Raw genomic sequence first — 22298 nt, forward strand, 5'->3', positions numbered from 1 at the left:
CCCAAATGTCATAGAATAGCGAAAGTATGTCCAGTCATTTCATTTGAGTTCTTCAGACAGAATTTATTTTAGATCATGATTAACTCAAAAGATTCTTCTGTATTCTGGGCACAAGATAGCACCACTGTTTCTAAAACTGTCCTTGGATGCCTTTAGGGTTCATGGAACCTCTTCAAATTTTACTCCCTGTATAAAATCTGATAGTTGGGAAGCACTGATCTTTGTGAGGAAGAGATTGATTAGTAGGATCTAAAAAATAGGAGTGAATTTTGTGTCTATTTTCAGGTTCTGTTTCTCTAAGTTCTGACATCACTGGGTATTAAAAGGATTCGTCCTCACCTTTGTGCAGGCGCTACTTCTTTCCCTCATTAAAGTGAAAGATGAAAAAGTAACTGAATAAAATGAGGCAAAAATTTATTCAACCAAAAGGAAGAGAGAAAATATATAAAATAGATACATTACAAACAAACAAAAAATCCAGATGGACAGAATCACTAGGTAGATATCACAAATCACGAGATATCACGCACTGTCAAAATTAGAAACAATTAAAAATTGAATAATTTGTTTCCACTGGCCCATCTCATGTTCTACATGAGAAGTCATTGCTGCCAATGGTTCCGGAAAAAGGTCTTTAAAGGTTAACATCTGGTGTCAGAAAGCCTAGCTCTAGAACATCTAACCTGAGTGAGCCTTGGGGACAAAGCCAGTGAGTTTACAGGGACAAAGCTCTGCTCTCTGTTGCTTCACTCTCTATCCCTTCCTTCACTATCACCATCCCCTCTCTGCCAAGAAGCCCCAGCGGCGGACTCTGCACATTCTCAATACCAAGATAAAAACTGACTTGGCTTTTGAGGTTTTTGTTGTCTTCTCTTTGATTTATTACCAATGCCAAATTATACACCTGATTTTTTTTCTGTGCAGTATTTTCAAATTTGGATTTTGAAAAAGTAACAGTGAAACAAAATCAGATAGGCACAAAAGAGTATCTAATGAAAAGTAGTTTTTGCCTGTTTCATGTTATGAATGGATTATATCAGTAATCAATCCATTCATATTTTTATCAACGTACAAAGCATGCTGCTGAAGAGTTTTTAAGGTGCAAGTAGTGGGGATAGGGTACGTGCTATCAAAAAAGTTTCACTATTAATATTCATTTATTTAATGAGCATTTTATTGAGTGTCCTGGTGCTGGCGAGGCCCTGGGGATAGAGTGGTGAAGAAAAAGCACCTGCTTCTCACCCTTGCTCAGAATAGCTCAGAAGACTAAGGGAGAACACTGTTGGAGACCCACCATGTAGATTTCATAGACAGGGTAGACTGTTTGATTTGAAGTTACATTTTAATTTCTTGTAGACTTTGATCAGTCGAATCTTGGTTTTCAGACATGATGGACAAAAGCTATTATCTTATTTATTAGTAGTGATTTAGTGGGTTAATAAAACTGATACGGCAGCTGCTCTTATCATAGTAAAGTTATTGCAAGTCCCTGAACAGCTTAATCCCATCATTTCCTTATCAGTGATCATTTGTGCAGTGTAAACTAACATCAGGGCTACTAGCTCAGTGGAAACATATGTTTCAGGAATTCTATATAAGGACTGAACTGGAAAGGAAGAACTATAGGGGCAAGTAGAAGTTTATCAACAAGTGAAGAAAAGTGTTAGACACAATGTAAATATTTTAGTAGTAAGAGCAGCAATAATTTCCTTTGTCCTGTTAAAAATCTTTTATATTTTATAACATGTTCACTTTAAAATGTGGACATAAAAACTAATGAATTAATCTTCTTTCGTGCTAAAATGTAAATGATAGCTGTCATTTGATGTAAGGCTGAGGATAATTGACACTAATGAATGAACACAATTTATTAGATAATCACAAAGATCCTTGTTATTATGCAAACATTTTCTGAGAGAAATTAGCTAGTTATACCCAGGATTTTTAAGCACTTATCATATAATTTTAAAATAAAAATGGATAAGAATCATATAGAGAGAAAGAACTGTGAAATGTTTGGGAATCTTTATTCAGAGTAACCCACAGAATCAGCATTGGGTAGTGGTATATAAATGAAAATAACTAGCTAGCTCACACTTAGGCAGACACATTTTTATTTGACATGCACCAACCATATGTCTTTGTTGTACTAGAATATTTCTGGCAAATATTTCCTAGCAAGATTTATTTTAGGCGAATATATTAACAGTAAAATAATGTTGTAAAATGTTGGGCTTGAGATGAAAAATCCATGTATACTTTGCATGAAATTACTCTCCCTAGTTTTATGAGGTTTACCTTTAGCTGTTAGGAAGACAGAGCTGCTCATTTATTATCTCTTCTCTGTTCTCAAAGACATTAAATCATCACTCAAGTGATAACATGTATCATGTAGACTAAAAGGAAGGTTAAGGGGGAAAGATTATTAATTTTATTGGTTCCAGAAGAAACTAGATATGTAAGTGCTAAAGCATTACAATAGTCATTACAAAATATTAAAATTTATATTCCTGGCAACAGTCTTTCTACTTAAATACACTGATTTCATGCCCCTTGTATACATTGTTTAGCTATATAACTCTTGTTCGACCCCAATATTTTACTGGTGACCTGGGAATGCATAGTGCTACGAGGCAGTTATTGAAACAGTTGGCCTTAAGGGAATTTTTGTTTTATAAGTGTCTAAATTTCTAACAGGAGACATTGATTCATCCTCCAATAAGTGAGGATTTTTCTACAGTAATTTCTATGGAGGAAATCAATGAAGGAAAAGGTCCATTCCTTTCCTCTAAACCTTATAGTTTAGTGGGAGAGGTAAGTCAGGTATACACACACCAGTGGTATGAGGTATAAAGCTATAGAGCATAAATGACCAAGAGAGGAGTTTAAAGGACAGAGAGATTAGATTTGTCTGAGAAACCAGGCAAGCTTCATGCATTAAAGCTATGGCCTGAGGCTTAAGAAAAGAGAACAGAAAGGAAGAAGGGCGTTCCCAATGAAGAATTCAACCAAGTAAGGGTGCCGAGGTGAGAAAACACGTTATTTATGGAGTGCAAGTAATTGTGACAGTAATAGATAAGTTTATACAGTGCTCATGGTAGGGTTAAAGGAGTTAGTATATTTCCTTATATCATGTTAGACAAGGAATTCTTTAATCTTTACCAAATTTAAAATTATGCTAATATATTTAAGTATATGATACTAGATGTGTGGCCTTAATTGAGAAATTCCTGTTTATAAAGTTTTCTTTATGACACATTGTTATTTCTAACTTTTTTCATGTTATTTATTTATTCAACAAGTATTTATTGATTTTCTGTTATAGGGAGTTTACATTCTAGAAGGAGTCTTTGTTTATACATGGATCATCAAATATGAAAAATCCAGATCAGTGGTATAAATCTTAGAGGTTCCTGTTAGTTATCAATGCTTGCTTAATATGATTCATGCTGAGCTAGAAGGAGTGTTTCTGCTGAGCGCAAACATATTCAAAACATTTTCACTTAAGAATTTCTAATTACAAACAAAATTAGGATACAAAATTATATAAAAGATATATATATCTTTTGTTTCTAGAGTATGGAGGCAACATGGCCGGTTGAAACAAAGAGGGCTCAGTTGTGTCTGGGTTGATAGTGTCATTTACGTTTGGCCTGTGAATAAAATACACTGTTTTAGGGCGCCTGGGTAGCGCAGTCAGTGAAGCGTCTGCCCTCGGCTCAGGTCATGATCCCAGAGTCCTGGGATCAAGTCCCATGGTGAGCTCCCTGCTCAGTGGGGAGTCTGCTTCTCCCTCTGCTCCTCCCCCACTCTCATGCTCTCAGGCTCCCGTGTGCGTGCTCTCTCTCGCAAAAATAAATAAATAAAATCTTTAAAATACACTATTTTAAAAGGATTTTCTAGCTTTGCACAGTGGCAGTATCGTAGCCAATGAAGTTTTTCCAAGGCACGATTTTTGTTAATTAAAAGGATTTTCTTTTGCTGGGGTTGGGGCGGTGGGGGGGGCAGTAAAATGTAAAATCTTGAGTCTGAATGTAGTTGGAAGCATTACATACTTCCATTTTTAAAGATGTTTTTCCCTAATGATTGGAAAGGAGGGGGCAAAGTAATACAGTCATTTTAGAAAAATAAGGAACAAATGAATTGTGTCATGAGAATACCCTTTCCTTAAAGTCATAAGTACGAAAAAAATTTACAAATTCGTATTAGTCGGTATTACTGAGTCCTAAAGGATGTTGTAGTTTTTTTTTAAAAAGTGACCATAAGGTGATTTTTAAAAATGGAAGTAAAATGTGCCTTCGTATTGGTCAGTGTGGTCAGTGTTCCGTGTCTGGCAAGTGGTCTGGCTCAGGATGCCATGAACAACAGTGTAATTCAGAGGCACATTCCTGACCTGATCTTCCATGTCTGTTTTGTCATTGTACTGACATCTAGCATAGTCGTCAGGATGCAGTATGTCTTCTAATGTTTGTTGAACTCCTGCTCATCCTTTTGACTGGTCCTGTGATTTTTGTCCACCACCAAACAATGTAATTTCTTCTCCAATCTGCATGACAAACCACCTTACCATGGTATAATATTATCTGCATGTTGAAAAAAGGATTATAGATGAGAAACAAGAGGATCAAAGTTCTAATAAAAGAAAATGATCAACTTTTAAAGCAATGTTTAACATATATTACTTCAGCAAGTGGCTAAAATATAATTAAACTCTAGCATCTGTAGAATAAATGGAAAACTTTGCCAGAGAACATGAAATTACAAGATATTTCCATTGTAATCATTCCCCTTGTTCTCAAACATCCCTTGCTTTATTTCTTCTAATACAAAGACATTCCCTCTGATATCTTTGTTCCAAAATTTAATCAAGAAAATATTAATACTGGGACACCTGGGTGGCTCAGTCCATTAAGCGTCTGCCTTTGGCGTAGTTCACAATCCCAGGGTTCTGGGATCAAGTCCCGCGTCAGGCTCCCTGCTCAGTGAGAGCCTGCTTCTCCCTCTCCCTCTGCCTGCCACTCTGCCTACTTGTGCACTCTCTCTGTCAAATAAATAAATAAAATGTTAAAAAAAATATTAATACTTATTTCAGACTCTTAGACTCATTAACTAATTCTAATATACTTGGCCCAATAACATCTGAATCTGCTCATTTTTTTCATGGTTTTTAGGTGTTTCCGTTATCTATTCCTGTTAATATAGCTGCTTTTGTTAACTTCTTTGTGACTTAAATAAGCTTCCTTCTTTTAGTTTCTCATTGGAGACTTATGTCACGTCCATATTTTGGAGTTTCCATCACTTACATCTTTCCTTCATTTCCCCTTTGTTCCAATATACCTTAGGGGTTTTTTATTCCACATCTACTATAGGAGTATTTTCTATATTATAAAACAGGAGCGGTTATAAACCTACTCTGTTCAGGTTAACAGACTACTCATTGTCCTTGTATTGAAAACTTGTCCCCAATCTGAAGCAATCATAAAATATCTGCATTTATCTTGATCATCCTTCCTTATTGTTTCTCAAATATAACAGCTCTTTCTGAAAACATTTATCATAATATATTTAATTTTTTGTTTTCATATTTAAAGACTTTTTCTTCTCCATCTCAAAGAGGGTCATTAGAAGTGACTTCTTTGCCCTTAGAACTTAATGGGAAAGAACCTGTCTCTGGGCCTCACACTTTAAAGTGGCCCTCCTCCTGCTATTCTCTTCCCCAGGAGACAAGTTCATAGCCTGAGTAAATGTGTCCAGTGAAAGACCATGTTCTCCTTCTAGCCCACATTGCTGGTCCCTGGGGCCCCAGAATTCTCTGTCCAAATAGCCCCAGGCCTGCCTTCTCCCTCCTATGTGGGACTCTTCCCCCATCCATCCTGAGAAGGGTGCTGGGCTCCACCAGTATACATAGATTTGAGAGGTGACCAGGAGGTCCTAGCTCTTTGGTGGTGATGGTTGGGGGGTTGGATTGATCTTGGACATGGAGGCTGTGTGTTCACAAGAGGCTCCTCACAGTGAACAAAAGAGCAGGGCCTGGGAAGAGAAGGGTCGAGGGTGGCTTTTCTCCCACTGCCATGTTCACACGTGGAAGAATTCTAAATTCAAACCCACCTACCAGATCATTACAGAGGTAAATTGTCAAGATAGAACAGGGGTATTGTATTGAGCAGTTTGTTAGCTTGATTTATACTTAAATATTTAGATATATGGTATGTGGGCTTTCATTTGTACTCTTGTCCTGGACCTTGAAAATGTTTAGGGGTGAACTTGCTCTGCCAAGTCTTTTTCTTTATTGCTAGATCAGAAAAGGGGCCTTAAAACAGATCCTGCACTATCTTGTCCACTTTAAACTCAGATGATGATGCTAAGTAATGAAATTTTAAATATGGTTACACTGAACTCCACTGGAAACCCCCTTATTCACTTTTATTTCATTCCTTGCCTGGTTTTAGATGAATGCAAATGGAAACAATGGGTAACCAAGCAGGTGGGGCTGCATGCGTTAGGGGTGGGGAAGGAGAGGGGAGGCAGAAGTTAGCAGGCGTTGGCCACTCTTCCTAAATCCCCACTATTTGATGAGCTTTTGTATCATAGTTGTAGCATTTGTACTTGGGTGTGTCATAAATCAGAAGTCTGCATCTTAGGAGAATGAGCTACAGCCTGAGAATTGATGAAATGCTATGCCTGTCTGTGACTCAAGATCCATAGACACATTTATAACAAATTATTTGTAACACTGTTACTTTCCATGTTTCAAATTTTATTGATTCATGACATAATTTTTCCCTCATTGTTGCACAAAAGTTTGAAGTGAAGATGACAGTAAATTGGGTTTCTCATTCTTCCTGAGGAAAGTGATTTTTGAAAGATCACATGCTTCATACATATTCCTATGCATGATATTGATATCTTCCTTCATACAGTGTCATACTGTTTTCTCCATCCAATAAATATACCATAAAGGAAAACTATCATTTTCTTATTCAATTGACTATATGCAAATTGAACCAGCAATTTGCAGATAGATGCTTGTATACTTGGAGCCGGTGCTGACATTTACAAATTTAAGTGGTTACATTTAAATGCCTACATTGACAAGTGTTTTGGTTTTTGAAACCTAATTATCTTAGGGGGCAGTAGGGGATTGGTGGTAGGCGGCTCTCCTTTTTTAATCTCAGAGCCAGAAATATGACCATAAGTAGGACTAATGACCATCAAAGGAATTTAGCACATTAAGGTGCTACTTGAAAAAATAAATCAGGAAAAGAAGGTGATCAAGGGGTTGCAGTTCTTGCTTGCACTTTCCCCTCAATTATACTTTAGTTTCCTTTTCCCCTTCAAAAAACTCCTTCATTAACACAGAGCTGGTTCCTGTCCTTGCTCCAGGTATCATTATTATGGGATTGGCATCAAAGAGAGCAGTGCATATTACCACTCCGTTTATTCTGGAAAGGGCCTGACAAGGTAGAGTTCTATTTTCTTCAAGACAAGTTCTCTGTATTTCTTTAACTATGCATAATAGCAATTGAGTAATAGACTTTCTCATTTTGCTTATTGAAATGTTTTCTTTAAAGCATCAGACCTTAGTTTCAACTTTGTATGGACATTTACAATGATGTGGTCTAGATTACTGGGCAATTTACATAATTTGCAATCATTAATGAAAAATTAATAGTGAACAAGGTATCCCAGAGAGATGAAAAGGAGAAATCAAGGAAGCAGAATTGCTTTTAAATTAGTATTTACTCATAAGACTGGAGTCTGTTTTCTGGCTGGATTCAATAAAATAAAGGCAGAAAATGTATTTTTTTTTCCAAGAGATAAGCTGTTTTAAAAATCTATGTGCTTGGGGTGCCTAGCTGGCTCAGTCAGTAGAGCATGCGACTCTTGGTCTCAGGGTCCCGAGTTCAAGCCCCACATTGGGTGTGGAGCCTACTAAAAATAAAATAAAATAAAAATCTATCTGCTTGATCAGCACCTTACAGAGATGAAAAGTTTATTATAAATCATCTCTAATGATGCATACTTTGAATACCAGCTTTACCTTAAGTGAGTTAAAGCTACTGACCTGGTTGAGTCTTTATGAAAGGAAAAACACAAATGAATGTAAAGAACACACTTCTCTAATCTACCCTTAGCTATCAAGGGGAGGTCATGAATAAGTGGGGTGACATCCAACAAAACCATTGATACTACACAATTATTATTTTTTAAATACTGGAGCTCTGAATAATTAAATCTGCATCTGAGGTTGCCTTATGGTAATCTGCTCTGAGCTCGCAAAGGAATAAATTAATTTGAAAAGTAAAGTAACTTGTATAAAAAAATCATTTTAGTCACCTGAGTCATATGAAGATGAACTCAGAAATGGTAAAGAACATACTGGTAGCTTACTGGCTACACTCACTGTAAAGTGAACGTACAGGCTGGAACAAAAACGAATATTTCTTGTCAAGTGTGCTTTGCTTGCCTCAGATCCTATCTGACTTCCTTAAATATTCTTCATTTTACTTGCCCTTAATAGCTTGTTTTTTAAGTAAGTTGAGAAGGATGTGTGGGTCTCTGAAAATCAAATCGATTTCTCCAGGTTTATTTCATTAATCATGATATGAAGTCACCACCTTTGTGGGTCCTCTGCATTTCCTTGATTGCTGTAACTATGTATTTATATTTTAACTAATGGAAAATGTACTGATTTTTAAGGTTTTCTGGAAGCAAGCTGAAGAATGAGGTAAGAATTGTTTTCATTTCTATTTTGTGTCTGCCATAATATGTACTACAAACTGGACAATAAGTGCTAACCATCCTCGTTGGCAAATATACAAATCCATGTTAATTTGTGAGGAGCCTGGTGAATGACTGAGAACTTCAGACAGAGCTAAGTTAGATTTGGGGCAACTGATGTTTCTTTACATGGACCTACTGAACAATTTCCGATTAGCCTAGGAAGGGTAATTTTTCGATTATTCTTACCTAATATCAGATACTTAAGAGGTGGCAAAAAAAGACCATTACTGATCTAAGAAATTTCCATTAAATATAAACAGAAAGCCTAAAGCTGAGGATATGGAAGGAATTGGTATTTGGAATATACCCATTTAGACAAAACCTTTAATAGTAATCAGCAAGCCCAAATGTTATGCTGTGGTTTGTTTCTGTTTTAACCACTGTGTGTGTGTGTGTGTGTGTGTGTAGTCAGTTTGCTGATCTCTTCTGCAATGTGGAGTTGGGGTGGATGGTGGAGGTGGGAGCTAGGGAGAAAGGGTACGTGTCTCTAGCACACTCACTCACACACTTTCTCCCTAGACTCCCCTCTCCATCCCCAACCAAGGAACAGATCAGCAAACTGCCTTTATCTAAATGAGTTAGACTACCATTAGGGACTGCATGGCTAATTAGGCACACGATAAGGCCTTCATTATCCTCAAGTTATCTAATCATTAAAAAGAGGTGCCACAGAACTAAGGGCACAGGACAATGTGTTGTGTGGTAAATCTGGACCTAGGGTAAATTGTAACCCCATTAGTTTGGTGAAATGATGCAAGCATATTATCTTAAGAAATAATATAAAGCCCCCAACCCTTTGAAATGACCCATTTCTTCCCACCAGTGCTTTTAATACAGTTAATGGCTAATTACATAATAAAATCCTCTAGATTGCTCTTTTTATCAATGAAATAATAGCTCTTTATTAGATAAACAATTGCGAAAGTGCAAAAATATTGACTTAGAAATACACTTCAGTTGACTGAAGTTTATGTCAATAGGGAATTTCAGTAATTTCTCTCAGGTGTTCTTTCCACCACTTTGATGAGGCTGGTGGTACTGGTGACCCCATCAGCTGTTACAACACGTGTACGGCAAGGCTCACTCTACCGAATAAAAGAAAAACGTTTCTCAAGTGTACTGTTTCCTCCTTGGAAGGGTCCACTACAAATTCAGGTATAGATTTTGTTAATAAATTTAAAATAAAGTATTTTTGTTAGGCTACACAGCCTATATTTCCGAAGACACCAGAAACAATTTTAGAGTATCGTTATTGTGATGATTACAGAAATGAACACGAGGGCTTTCTGAAGGCTCAGAACTACTCTAAATACTTTAAAAAACAATAATAGAATTTTGTTTAACAAAGTTGACATTTTAAAAAATTATTTTGTACCTGAGGTGATCAACCATCAGTTTGCTCAGGACGCGAGACTTTCAGTATAAACCTACATATACTTCAGTTCATTTGAACATTAATAACTGTGAGGTGGGGAAAATAGGTGTTAACATTGCTAATTTACAAGAGTTGTGTTTGCTTTTTTAAAAATTCTGAATAAAGTTCTATTGTTTAAAACTCATGGGCAAGATATTAATCAATAGGTATATGGAGTAACAGGTACTAGGGGACAAATAGTGAATCTTTGATGGATTTGCTCTTTTACAGTGTAGCAGGAAAATATGTCTTTAAAAGTAATCATATGTAATTATGAAGCATGTCATGGGTGTTAACCTAGTTGAAGTGGTTAAGGACATTTCTCATAGGAAGTGACATTTAAGGAAAGAACTGAGCATAAGTGAGAGTTTGGAGGAGTGGAGATGGGGAAGAGAGGAACAGTGGATGAAGTAGATGTAGCCGTGTATAGGTTAAGGTTTCTCAGACTTGGTATTACTGACATTTTGGGCGATATAATTCTGTGTTGTGGGGGATGTCCTGTGGATGTTTAGCCACATCACAGGGTCTCTGGTTTCTATTCACCAGATTCCACACCCTCCCCCTTGTGACAACCAAAAATGTCTCTGAGGTTCCCAAGTGTCAACCACTGGAATGGGGAAGGCAAGCAAGAGGAGCGTCATGTTATAGGTATATGGATAAGTTTGGATGAGAGAATTTCTGGACTAGGATAATAGCTCTAGGGATGGAGAGAATTTTAGCTAGGAAACATTGGAAAAGAAGCAGGTAGAAAGAATCGAAAGATAATGGGGTCAATTTGGGACTCATCATATTTGATGTGCTTGCGAAATATCCTGTATAAACTTGAAGTGAGCAGCTGGATATATGTTGACTGGAACAGAGGACTTAGCTAGACATTTACTTTGATGGGCATTGAAGCCATGGTAATGGATAAAATTGTCTAGGGAAAAAAATTAAATGATAACAGAAGCTATGAGAAAAGAGTTGTGAAAAGTGGGGAAGAAAGATAAGGATCAGTGAGATAATTGAGGGAACCCAAAGAGGTAAGAAGAGAGGGAAGGGAATTTGGTGGCACAGAAGCAAGAAAAAAGAATGCTTTCAAAAAAAGGGAATGGTTACTGCTATAAAATGGCACTAAAAGGTCATCAAGATAAAGGCTGAAAAAGGTCTATGGAATTAGTTAAGTGGAGAGAATTAATGACTTTAGGAAGAAACTTTTCAGTGGAGAGCTGGGGTTTGATTGGTTTGTGAAATGAGTGGGAATTGTCAGTGAATGTAGAAAATTTAGTCAAGTTGAGGGTGATAGTTGGGCGAGGACTTGAAATTTAGTTTTGAAGGATGATTAGACTATCGTTCCAATGTTGGTAAAACAGATCCAGTAAAGAGTAGAGACTGAAGATATGAAAGAGAGGGGAAAGCTGAGAGCACAGAGTCACCAAAGGGGTACACAGGGAAGAGCTTCAGAGTGGAGGAAGTGGCTCTAGAGAGAAGGAACACTTCTCTCCTTAAAACAGGAAAGAGGAGAGGGTTAAGTTCAGTTGCAAGTAGATTTGTAGATTTTGTGGCAGGAAATTAAGGTAGTTCAGTGATTTTATATTTCTCTCTGTGGTATTATTAGTCAGTTAAGTCACCTGCAGTGAGTAAAAATCATAGGGGAAGAAAAGAGTTTGAAGAGTTTAAAGAAAGTACCAGTTCTTCTCAATCAGGATGCCCACAGAGATGTAGCCCAAGGGACTCATTGTATGTAAGGATTGTAGGTTTGTAAGGAACAAGCTCTTTTAGGCATATAGAATGGTACTGGCTAAGTGCTATCCTTTGGAAAATTCTGAAAGTGGTCATTCAAATCTTTTTCTGTAGGACTTAATTTTCTCACGGATTCCCAACTAGAGAGGTGAGAACAGTCTCTGAAAAACCAGAAACGTAGGGCATTATAATACTAAATTTCAGGAACCAGCAGAAATGCAAAATATTTAGGAGCAACCATAATAAGAGAAGCATATTACCTATTTCAAAAAAAATGCAGGCATAGAAGAAAATTTTATTTATTTTTTAAAACTATTTTTTTTTTTTATCATGGTAAGTGTACTCTTTAATCCCCATCCCCTAGTTCCCCCATCCTCCCATCTACCTCCCGGCTAGTAACCATCAGTTTGCTCTCTATAGTTAAGAGTCTGTTTCTTGGTTTGTCTCTCTCTCCTTTTTGTTCCTTTGCTCGTTTGTTTTGTTAAATTCCACAGAAGAGTGAGATCCCATGGTATTTGTTTTTCTCTGACTGACTTATTTCACTCAGCATTATGCTCTCTAGCTCTATCCATGCTGTTGTAAATGGCAAGACTTCATTCTTTTTTAATGACTGAATAATATTCTTATATATATACATATATATATATAAAAGAATATATATATCACATCTTCTTTATCCATTCATCTATTGATGGACACTGGTTGTTTTCATAGTTTGGCTATTGTAAATAAAGGTGCATGTATCCCTTTGAATTACTGTTTTTGTATTTTTGTGTAAATACTCAGTACTGCAATTCCTGGATAGTAAGGTAGCTCTATTTGTAATTTTTTGAGGAACCTCCATACAGTTTTCCAGGGGCGGCACCAGTTTGCTTTGCTACCAACAATGCAAAGGGTTTTTTTTCCTCCAGATCCTCGCCAATACTTGTTGTTTCTTGGGTTGTTGATTTTTAGCCATTCTGATAGGTCTGAGGTGATATCTCGTTGTAGTTTTGATTTGCATTTCCCTGAAGATGAGAGATGTTGAGCATCTTTTCATGTGTCTGTTGGCAATCTGTATGTCTTCTTTGGAGAAATGACTGTTCATGTCTTCTCCCATTTTTAAATTGGATTATTTGTTTTTTGGATATTGAATTGTATCAGTTCTTTATATATTTTGGATACTAACCCTTTATCGGATATGTTATTTGCAAATATCTTCTCCCATTCAGTAGGTTAATGTTTAGTTTTGTTGATTGTTTCCTTCACTGTGCAGAAACTTTTTTTTTTTTTAAAGATTTTATTTATTTGACAGAGAGAAACACAGCGGGAGAGGGAATACAAAGAGGGGGAATGGGAGAGGGAGAAGCAGGCTTCCCACTGAGCAGGGAGCCCGATGCGGGGCTTGATCCCAGGACCCCGGGATCATGACCTGAGCCGAAGGCAGACGCTAAACAACTGAGCCACCCAGGTGCCCCTGTGCAGAAACTTTCTATTTTAAATGGGAATTTTAAGTGAAAAGACATACCACATACCTGGATAGTTATGCTAGCTATTATAAATGTACCGATTCTTCCTATATTAATTTTGACATAAAATACCCCAGTAAAATTTTGCGTGGGTAATTAATTTTTGGAAATGATTAAAATGGCTGTAGACTCGATCTAGAACAATATACAGAAAGTAATAGTTAAGAGAAATGTAAACAAGAGTAGCCAAAAGGGACCTGTCTGGCAGATACCAAAATATTATGACACTATGATACAGACTCAACTGTAGGTGGAACAAATCTACAACAGAGATTAGATACCCGAAAAAAGACCCTAGTATACATAAGAATTTAATGTATGACCAAAGAGACATTACAACCAATGAAGGAAAAAAAATTTTTTTTTCAGTCAATTGTCTTAAGTCCTTTTTGGAGGAAGATATAGTACCAAATAAATAAATAAAATTCTTCATTGCATAATGTTAGAAAAATGGACTATTTTGGAAAAAAGTTTATAACTCATGCCTTGTATGAATTTCATATAAATTATTGAATATAAAAACAATACTTAGAAGGGAACATTTGTATCTACTTCATTTCTGGATAAGGAATGATTTTCTAAGATGAAAACAAGAAATTTCAAAGGAAAAATATAGAAGGGAGAAATTGAAAACTACTTTGTATCAGAAGCATCATATATAAAATTTGAAGTCAAAAGAAAAACTGGAGAGGGCACCTGGGTGGCTCAGTTGGTTAAGCGACTGCCTTCGGCTCAGGTCATGATCCTGGAGTCCCGGGATCGAGTCCCACATCGGGCTCCCTGCTCGGCAGGGAGTCTGCTTCTCCCTCTGATCCTCCATCTCATGCTCTCTCTCTCTCTGTCTCATTCTCTCTCTCAAATAAATAAATAAAATCTTTAAAAAAAAAAAAAGAAAAAGAAAAACTGGAGAAAATATTGTCAGCAAATATGACAATGGGATAATATTTCTACTAATAAGGAAATCTTATCAATTTATAGAAAAATACGAAGACAACAAGAAAGAATAAAAGACATGAATAGAAAATACACACAAGGAAGAAAAGGCCAATAAATGCATGAAAAGATGGATTGCCAAATAAGCAAAAAATAAATAACATTTAAAATTATATAATTATCACATATTAAGAAATTATTATGATGGTGGTGAAGGTCTGGTGAGATAAGCTCTTTTGTATCCTTCTGGTGACCACTGAACAAACTCCCTGGAAAATAGTTGGAAGGTCTGTATCAAGTCTTTAAAGTGATCATACTCTTTCTCCCACAGGTTCACTTTTGTATGAATCTCACATAAAGAAGTAACAGAAAATGCTTACAAAATATTATGCAAAAATTGTAATTGGCTATTGTGAAAAATTGTGCAACCTAAATTACTACTAATAAAGGAATGGTTACATCATTTATAGGACTTTTATGGGACTGAATATGATTTCATTTATTAAGAGTCTCTTTTAATGACATGGAAAAATATTAATTAGGAAGAAAAGAGGACACAAAGCAAATATATGTATATATGGCTTCAAAGATGTAAAGAAAATTGGATTTTTATATGCCATAGATGGGTGACAGGATTAATATGTGTAACTATGCTGTGCAATATAGTAGCCACTAGCCCCATGTAGCTATTAATTACATAAAATATTCAGTTTCTCTGTCACATTAGTCACATTTCAAGTCCATAATAACCACATATGGTGGGGCGCCTGGGTGGCTCAGTCCGTTACGCGGCTGCCTTCGGCTCAGGTCACGATCCTGGGGTCTTGGGATCGAGCCCCACATCCGGCTCCCTGCCCAGGGGAGAGCCTGCTTCTCCCTCTCCATCTGCCTGCCACTCTGCCTACTTGTGCTCTCTCTCTGTCAAATAAATAAATAAAATCTTTAAAAAAAAAAAAAAAAACCACATATGGTATTGGATGGTGCAGACATAGAACATTTTCATCATCACAGAAAGTTCTGTCAGACAGCACTGTTTTAGAACATGTAAAATATTCAACTCCATGATAAAAAGACAACCCAATAGAAATATAACATGCTATATGAACATGCAATTCACACAAGATGAGAAAGAATAACCAGAAATAGTATTGGTGTTCATGGCGCCCCTTCTGATTGACCAGGTTTCCTAACATATGGTCAACAAATATTTTGAATACCATTCTTGCCCATAAACGTATGAAGAGGGCTCAACTTAATCAGGGAAATTTTAATCAGGGACATGCAAATTAAAACCATAATGAATAATCATTTCACTATTATTGGAATAACAGCAGTTAAAAAGTCTGAAAATAAGCGTTGCTACAAGTGTGGAGCAAAGGAAGTCTCAGGAACAGCAGGAGGGAGTGTCACCAGTAAAGGTGAAGATGCACGCACCTTATGACTGCATTCCTACAGAAACCTTCACACCGCACAGGCAGGCAAACCAGAGTGGTGTTTGCGATCTCAGAAGGCTCGTAAAAAAATGTCCATTATGATGTAGTGAGAGAATAAATTTTAGTATATTTATACAAGGTGATACTACAGGGCTTTGGAAATGAATGTACTATAGCTATAAGAATCAAATTAGACTCATCTCAAAAACCTCTACAGTTGGGTGGAAAAAAAAACCTCATTGAATGCAGGATACATACTGTATGGTACTGATTTTAAAGCAATAGTCTATATTGCTTAAGAGTATTTACAGATGAGGTAAAGTTTTAGAGGTCTAAATAGGAATGATATAAACTAAACGAAGAACATTATTTCTTGTGGGGAATGAAGGGAATAAGATTAGGGAAGGCTACAGAGGCTGATTTCATACTTCAAATGTGTAATGTCTCCATCAGGTTGGTTAGTACATGGCTATTTATTACTTTTTATCTACAGCTTTTTAAAGTTTTAGATCGTTCATAATATAAAAGCAAACAATGAAAACATGAGAAAAGCAGAACAGAAAGACAGGAAGAGGATTGTAAGAGTAATTATCAGTTAGTGGTATGAATTTTGATTATTTTAAATTATTTTTAGTTTTTATTCACAAATGCAGTGGTTCAAATTTCAGAAATGTCTTAGAGAATGTTTCTTTTAATCCTCAGGAATAAAACTAACAAAGCCTAGTCTCAAAACTTTGCCCTGATCAAAGAAAGCCTTTTTTTTCCCTGTGAATCTCTTAGTGTGAGCCAAATTTTGTTTTAACTAAGCTCCAGTAGTGAAGTTGCTATTATTTCTTAGGGAGTCAGCCCCTTGACTTCGTACATTTCAACCAGGAAGTTTCCCTGATAGCCTGAATTTCCTTCTCCTTAACATCGACCATTCATGGCCAGTTTAACAACTTTGCACCAAGATAAATAACAAATCCTCCCTCCTTGATATATGCTTTGCAAATATTTGCAGAGTGTTATCATGCTCTCTTTTAGTCATCACTTAGTCAAACTGTGCTGCTTAAAGCCTTTAATCTTTCCTCATAAATCAGACCCTCTTGCCTTCTAATCATATTGTTTCTTTTCTGTAGGTTTCTTCTTGTTTTCTTTTGGACATAAGATTTTTAATAGTTTACCCAAGAGTACTGAAGTCATCAGATGAGGGGAACCCTCCCCCACTCAACACACACCCCAGACCTCTGTAGCTGGCCTATGACCTGGCACTAATTTTAGTGCAATTAAAATAGCAAACGTATTAGTGTAATTAAAATGATCATGTTTTACTTTTTTTCCCAGCTTATCAATCGCTCCTTTCTTTTTGTGCTACATGTTCTAGACAGCATATTATTATTTGATTTATACCAACTTTGCACACCATTGTTTACATATCCAACATATTTAATTTTTAAAATTCTTCCTTGGGCACTTTTGCCTCATGTTGATGTTCCCCATGTTGCTAGCTGCTAGGACACAAAACTACTCTTTATCAAGATGAGAGTTTTAAATAGATATTTAAATAAAAGACATATAATATACTTTGTTCTTTAATATGTATTTCCTTAGCACTCTAATATTTTTTATTGGGAAGTGTATTGTTTATCACACACACACACACACACACACTTTTAAAATAGCCATAAGATAAAAACTCAAGACCTACCTCATAGTTTAACAGAGAGAAGTCCTCTCTGTGCTCCCACCCCAATCCCTTCTCCCTCCCTACCTACAAAAAGTTACTGTTTCCACAATTTGGTGTTAATCACTCCTTTGTATTTCCTTAAAGTTGATCACTTATGAATATATACCTAAACAGTGTGGTCCATGGCTACACAACAATATTAATGTACTTAATACCACTGAACTGTATACTTAAAAGTGGTGGATAGTTCTATGTATTGTTTATTATTGCCATTTATTATTGTTTATTATTGTATTTATTTGCCCTACATAGAATGGATTCATTTTTTTGTGACTTTCTGGTTTCATTCAGCATTAGATTTTGTGATTCATCAGTGTTGATGTACATGTAGTTTTAATACCTTTATTGGTACTGCTGTATAATATTCCACTGTATGAAAATATCACAGTGCATTTATTTATTCCATTGTTGGTGAATCTTTTTTTTTTTTTTTTTTGGCTGAAAAACAATATTGCTATGAACATTCTATGAACAGGTACAGAAATGGAATTCTAGGTTCTAGGATATGCTTAATGTGTAACTTTACTGGTTAAGATTAAGTTGTTTTCCAAAATTATTGTATTAATTTATGTCTGTCCAACTGTGTGTAAGCGTTCCTTTTGTTCCACATTCTCACTGATACTTGGTCTCGAATGATATTTTAGTTCTTGCCAATCCAATGGGTGTAAAATGGTACCTGTGATTTTCATTTGAAAATTGTTTTAATAACTACATCAAAAAATAAGCTTGCATTTTTTTTTTATTTTTAATGGTCAGTTCTCTTCTATGAAATAATTTGCTCAGATCACATAATTTTTCTATTTTAAAAATTCAATTCTTAGGAGTTCTTTAATATTCTAGTTACTAATACTCTGTAGGTTATGTGTTGTAAATAACTTCACCCTGTTGTGGCATGGCTCAACATTCTATAGTGTCTTTCAATGAAGATAATTTTTAATTTTATGATTAGTGTTTTTTTGTATCTTGTTTTAAAAAATCTGTGTATATTCCAGATCCTAAAATATTTTCTATATATTCTTCTAAAAGTAGAAAGTTACTCTTAACACTTAAGTCCTTATTTCATCTGCAGTGTTTTCAATTTTTTTTTGTTGTGGTAAAATATACATAACAAAATTGACTATCTTAATAATTTTTAAGTACACAGTTCAGTGGTATTAAATACATTTATATTGTTGTGTAATCATCACCACCATCCATCTCCAGAACTTTTAATCTTGCAAAACTGAAACACTATGCTCATTAAACAATAACTCCTCCCTCCCCTTTCTCTCCCCTAGCCCCTGAAAACTACCATTCTACTTTCTGTCTCTATGATTGTGACTACTCTAGGTACCTCATATATGTGTAATCACATAGTGTTTGTCTTTTGGGGACTGGCATCATGTCCTCAAGGTTCATTCATGTTGTAGCATAAGTCAGAATCTCCCTCTTTTTGAAGGCTGAGTAATATTCCATTGCTTGTATATACAACATTTTGCTTATTTATTCATCTGTCAACAGACACTTGGATTGAATAATGCTGCTATGAACATAGCTTACTAATATCTCTTTTGAGACCCTACTTTCAATTATTTTGGATGTACACCCAAAAGAAGAATGGCTGCATCATATACTAATTTCTTATTTAATTTCCTGAGGAACCACCATATTGCTTTACACAACAACTATACCATTTTACATTCCTACCAACAGTATATAATCATACATGTCCTCATCAACATTTTTTATTTTCTGTTTTTTTTTTTTTTTTTTTAATACTGGTAGTCCTAATGAGGGTGAAGAGGTATCTCCTTGTGGCCTTGATTTACATTTCCCTAATGATTAGTAATGTTGAATACCATTTCATGCGCTTGTTGATTAATATATATCTTCTTTAAAGAAATGTCAATTTAAGTCCTTTGTCCATTTTTGAAGCAGGTTGCTTGTTTTTTGTTAAGTTTTACAAGTTCTTTATTATGTCCTGCATATTAATCCCATATCAGATATATGATTTGAGAATACCTTCTCCTATTGCATTGATTGCCTTTTTTACTCTGTTGAATGTTCTCTGATGCACAAAAGTTTTTAATTTTATGAAGTTTTTAATTTTATGAAGTCCAGTTTATCTATTTTTGTTTTTCTTGTCATATCTAAGAAATCATTGCCAAATCTAGTGTTACGAAGATTTTGCCCTGTCTTTTCTTCTAAGAGTTGTATAGTTTAGGTCTGATACTTCAGGTATTTGATTCACTTTGAGTTAATTTTTTACATGGTATTAAGTAAAGGTCTATCTCCATTCTTTTACATGTGAATATCTAGTTTTTCTAGCACCGTTTGTTAAACATACTGTCCTTTCCTTATTGAATGTTGTTGGCACCCTTGTCAAAAATCATTTGGCAGTTTTCGTGAGGGTTTATTTCTGGGTGTTCTAATTTGTTCTACTGACCTATATGTCTGTCTTTGTGTCAGCTCTAGTTTCTTTTGATTATTGTAGCTTTGTAATAAGTTTTGAAATCAGGAAGTGTTAATTCTCCAACTTAGTTCTTTTATTTATTTATTTATTTATTTATTTATTTATTTATTTATTTGACAGAGAGAGACAGCGGGAGCAGGAACACAAGCAGGGGGCGTGGGAGAGGGAGAAGCAGGCTTCCTGCTGAGCAGTGAGCCCGATGTGGGACTCGATCCCAGGACCCTGAGATCATGACCTGAGCCGAAGGCAGACGCTTAATGACTGAGCCACCCAGGCACCCATCCAACTTAGCTCTTTCTTTCAGGATTATTTTTACTATTTGGGGCCTCTTGGATTCCATGTGAATTTTAGGATATATTTTTCTATTTCTGCAAAAACCATCATTGGGATTTTGCATTGAATCAATGGGTTGCTTTGGGTACTATTGACATCTTAACAATAAATTTTCCAATTCATGAACATAAGATGTCTTTCCACTTACGTTTTAATTTCTTTGAACATTGTTTTGTAATTTCCATTATATAAGTCTTTCACCTTCTTGGTTAAGTGAATTCCCATGTATTTTATTCTTTTTTATGCTATTATAAATAAAATTGTTTTCTTCATTCTTTTCAGATTTTTTCATTTTAACTGTATCCTGTTACTTTGCCAAATTCATTTATTATTTCTAATAGGGTAATAGGGTTGGTTTTTTTTTTTTTTTTGGAATCCCTATGATTTCCTACATATAAGATCATATCATCTGAAAACAGAGATAATTTTACTTCTTTCTTTCCAGTTTGGATGCATTTTATTTCTTTTTCTTGCCTAACTGCTCTGGCTAGGACTTGAAGCACTATGTTGAATAGAAGTGCTGAAAATGGGCATTGCTTTGTTTCTGATCTTAAAGGAAATACTTTCAGTCTTTCACCATTGAATATGATGTTTGCTATGGGCTTTTCATATGCCTTTTATTACATTGCGTACTTTACTTGTATTCCTAGTTTGTTTATTATTACTATAAAAGTGTGTCAAACTTTGTCAAATTCATCAATTGAAATAATCATGTGTTTTTTCCCCTTTAATCTGTTAAGGTGGTATATGACACTGATTTTTGTGTGTCAAACCATCTTTGCATTCAAGGAGTAAATCTCACTTGGTCATAGGGTATAGTCTTTTTAATATGTTGCTGAGTTCACTTAGTATTTTGCTGAGGATTTATGCATGAGTGTTCATGAGATTTATTTATTTTTTTTCCTCGTGGTGTCTTTGTCTGACTTTGGTATCAAGATAATGTTGGCCTCATAGAATGAGTTAGAAAGTGTTCCCTCTTCCTCAATTTTTGGGAAAACTTCAAGAAAGACTGATGTTATTTCTTCTTTATATGTTTGGTATAATTCACTAGTGAGGTCATGAGGATCAGAGCCTTTCTTTGTCAGATTTTTGATTACTGATTCAATTTCCTTACTGGTAAGACCGATTCAGTTATTCTCTTTCTTTATGATTCCACCTTAGTTGAATTTGTGTTTCTAGGAATTTATCCATTTCATCTAGGTTATCCAACTTGTTGATGTACAGTTGTTCATGTACTCTCTTAAAGTCCTTTCTCAGTGGAATCAGTAGTTTTTTATTTTTTACTTTAGTCCTTTGAATTTTCTTTATTATTTTTTAAGTCAATCTACTTATGGGTTTGTCAATTTTGACCTTAAAGAACTAACCTTTGGTTTCATTGATTTTCTTTATTGTTTGTGTATTCTCTATTTCATTTATCTCTGCTCTGATCTTTATTATTTCCTTTCTTCTGCCCACTTTGGGTTTAATTTGTTCTTTTCATAGTTCCTTAAGTTGTTCCTTTAGATTATTGACTTGAGATCTTTCTTGTGTTTTAATGTAAGCATTTATAGCTATAAATTTCCCCTGTAGCACCACTTTTACTGCATCCTGTAATTTTGATGTGTCATATTTCTACTTCAATTCATTTCTAAGCATTATCTCTTTTCTCTTGTGATTTCTCCTTTGATCTATTGGTTGTTTAAGAGTATATTTAAATTCCACAAATATATGAATTTTTCCTGTTTTCTTTTTGCTGGTTCATCTTTATCATGAGTGTTGTGTGTTCTTGGTCTTTTGCATTTCTACACATATTTTAGAATCAGCTTATTAATTTTCACAGAAAACCCTGATGGGATTTGATTGGAATTGCACTGAAGAAATAGATCAATCTGTGACATTTCTACAACATTGAATCTTATTATTCATAATTTAATATCTTTTGATAAAGTTTAATCATTTTCTTTTCTTTTTTTAGAAAAGGGGAGAGAGGGTGAGCAGGGGGGAGGGACAGAGG

The 22298-nt window shown here is 35.3% G+C and overlaps 1 protein-coding gene across 1 annotated transcript in view; it reads left to right on the forward strand.

The window, feature by feature from the left end:
- Nucleotides 1-22298, forward strand: part of RFX6 (regulatory factor X6) — a 56853-nt gene that overhangs the window by 10030 nt on the left and 24525 nt on the right. The window contains exons 5-6 of the mRNA XM_045866058.1: nt 7384-7461; nt 8701-8728. Of these exons, the coding sequence (XP_045722014.1) occupies nt 7384-7461; nt 8701-8728 (106 nt within the window). The remainder of the gene's footprint in view (nt 1-7383; nt 7462-8700; nt 8729-22298) is intronic.

The sequence above is a fragment of the Mirounga angustirostris genome, unplaced genomic scaffold (genome assembly GCF_029215605.1).
Source record: "Mirounga angustirostris isolate CCGP_5_RB_7025 unplaced genomic scaffold, mMirAng1.0.hap1 SCAF_8, whole genome shotgun sequence".
NCBI lineage: Eukaryota > Metazoa > Chordata > Mammalia > Carnivora > Phocidae > Mirounga > Mirounga angustirostris.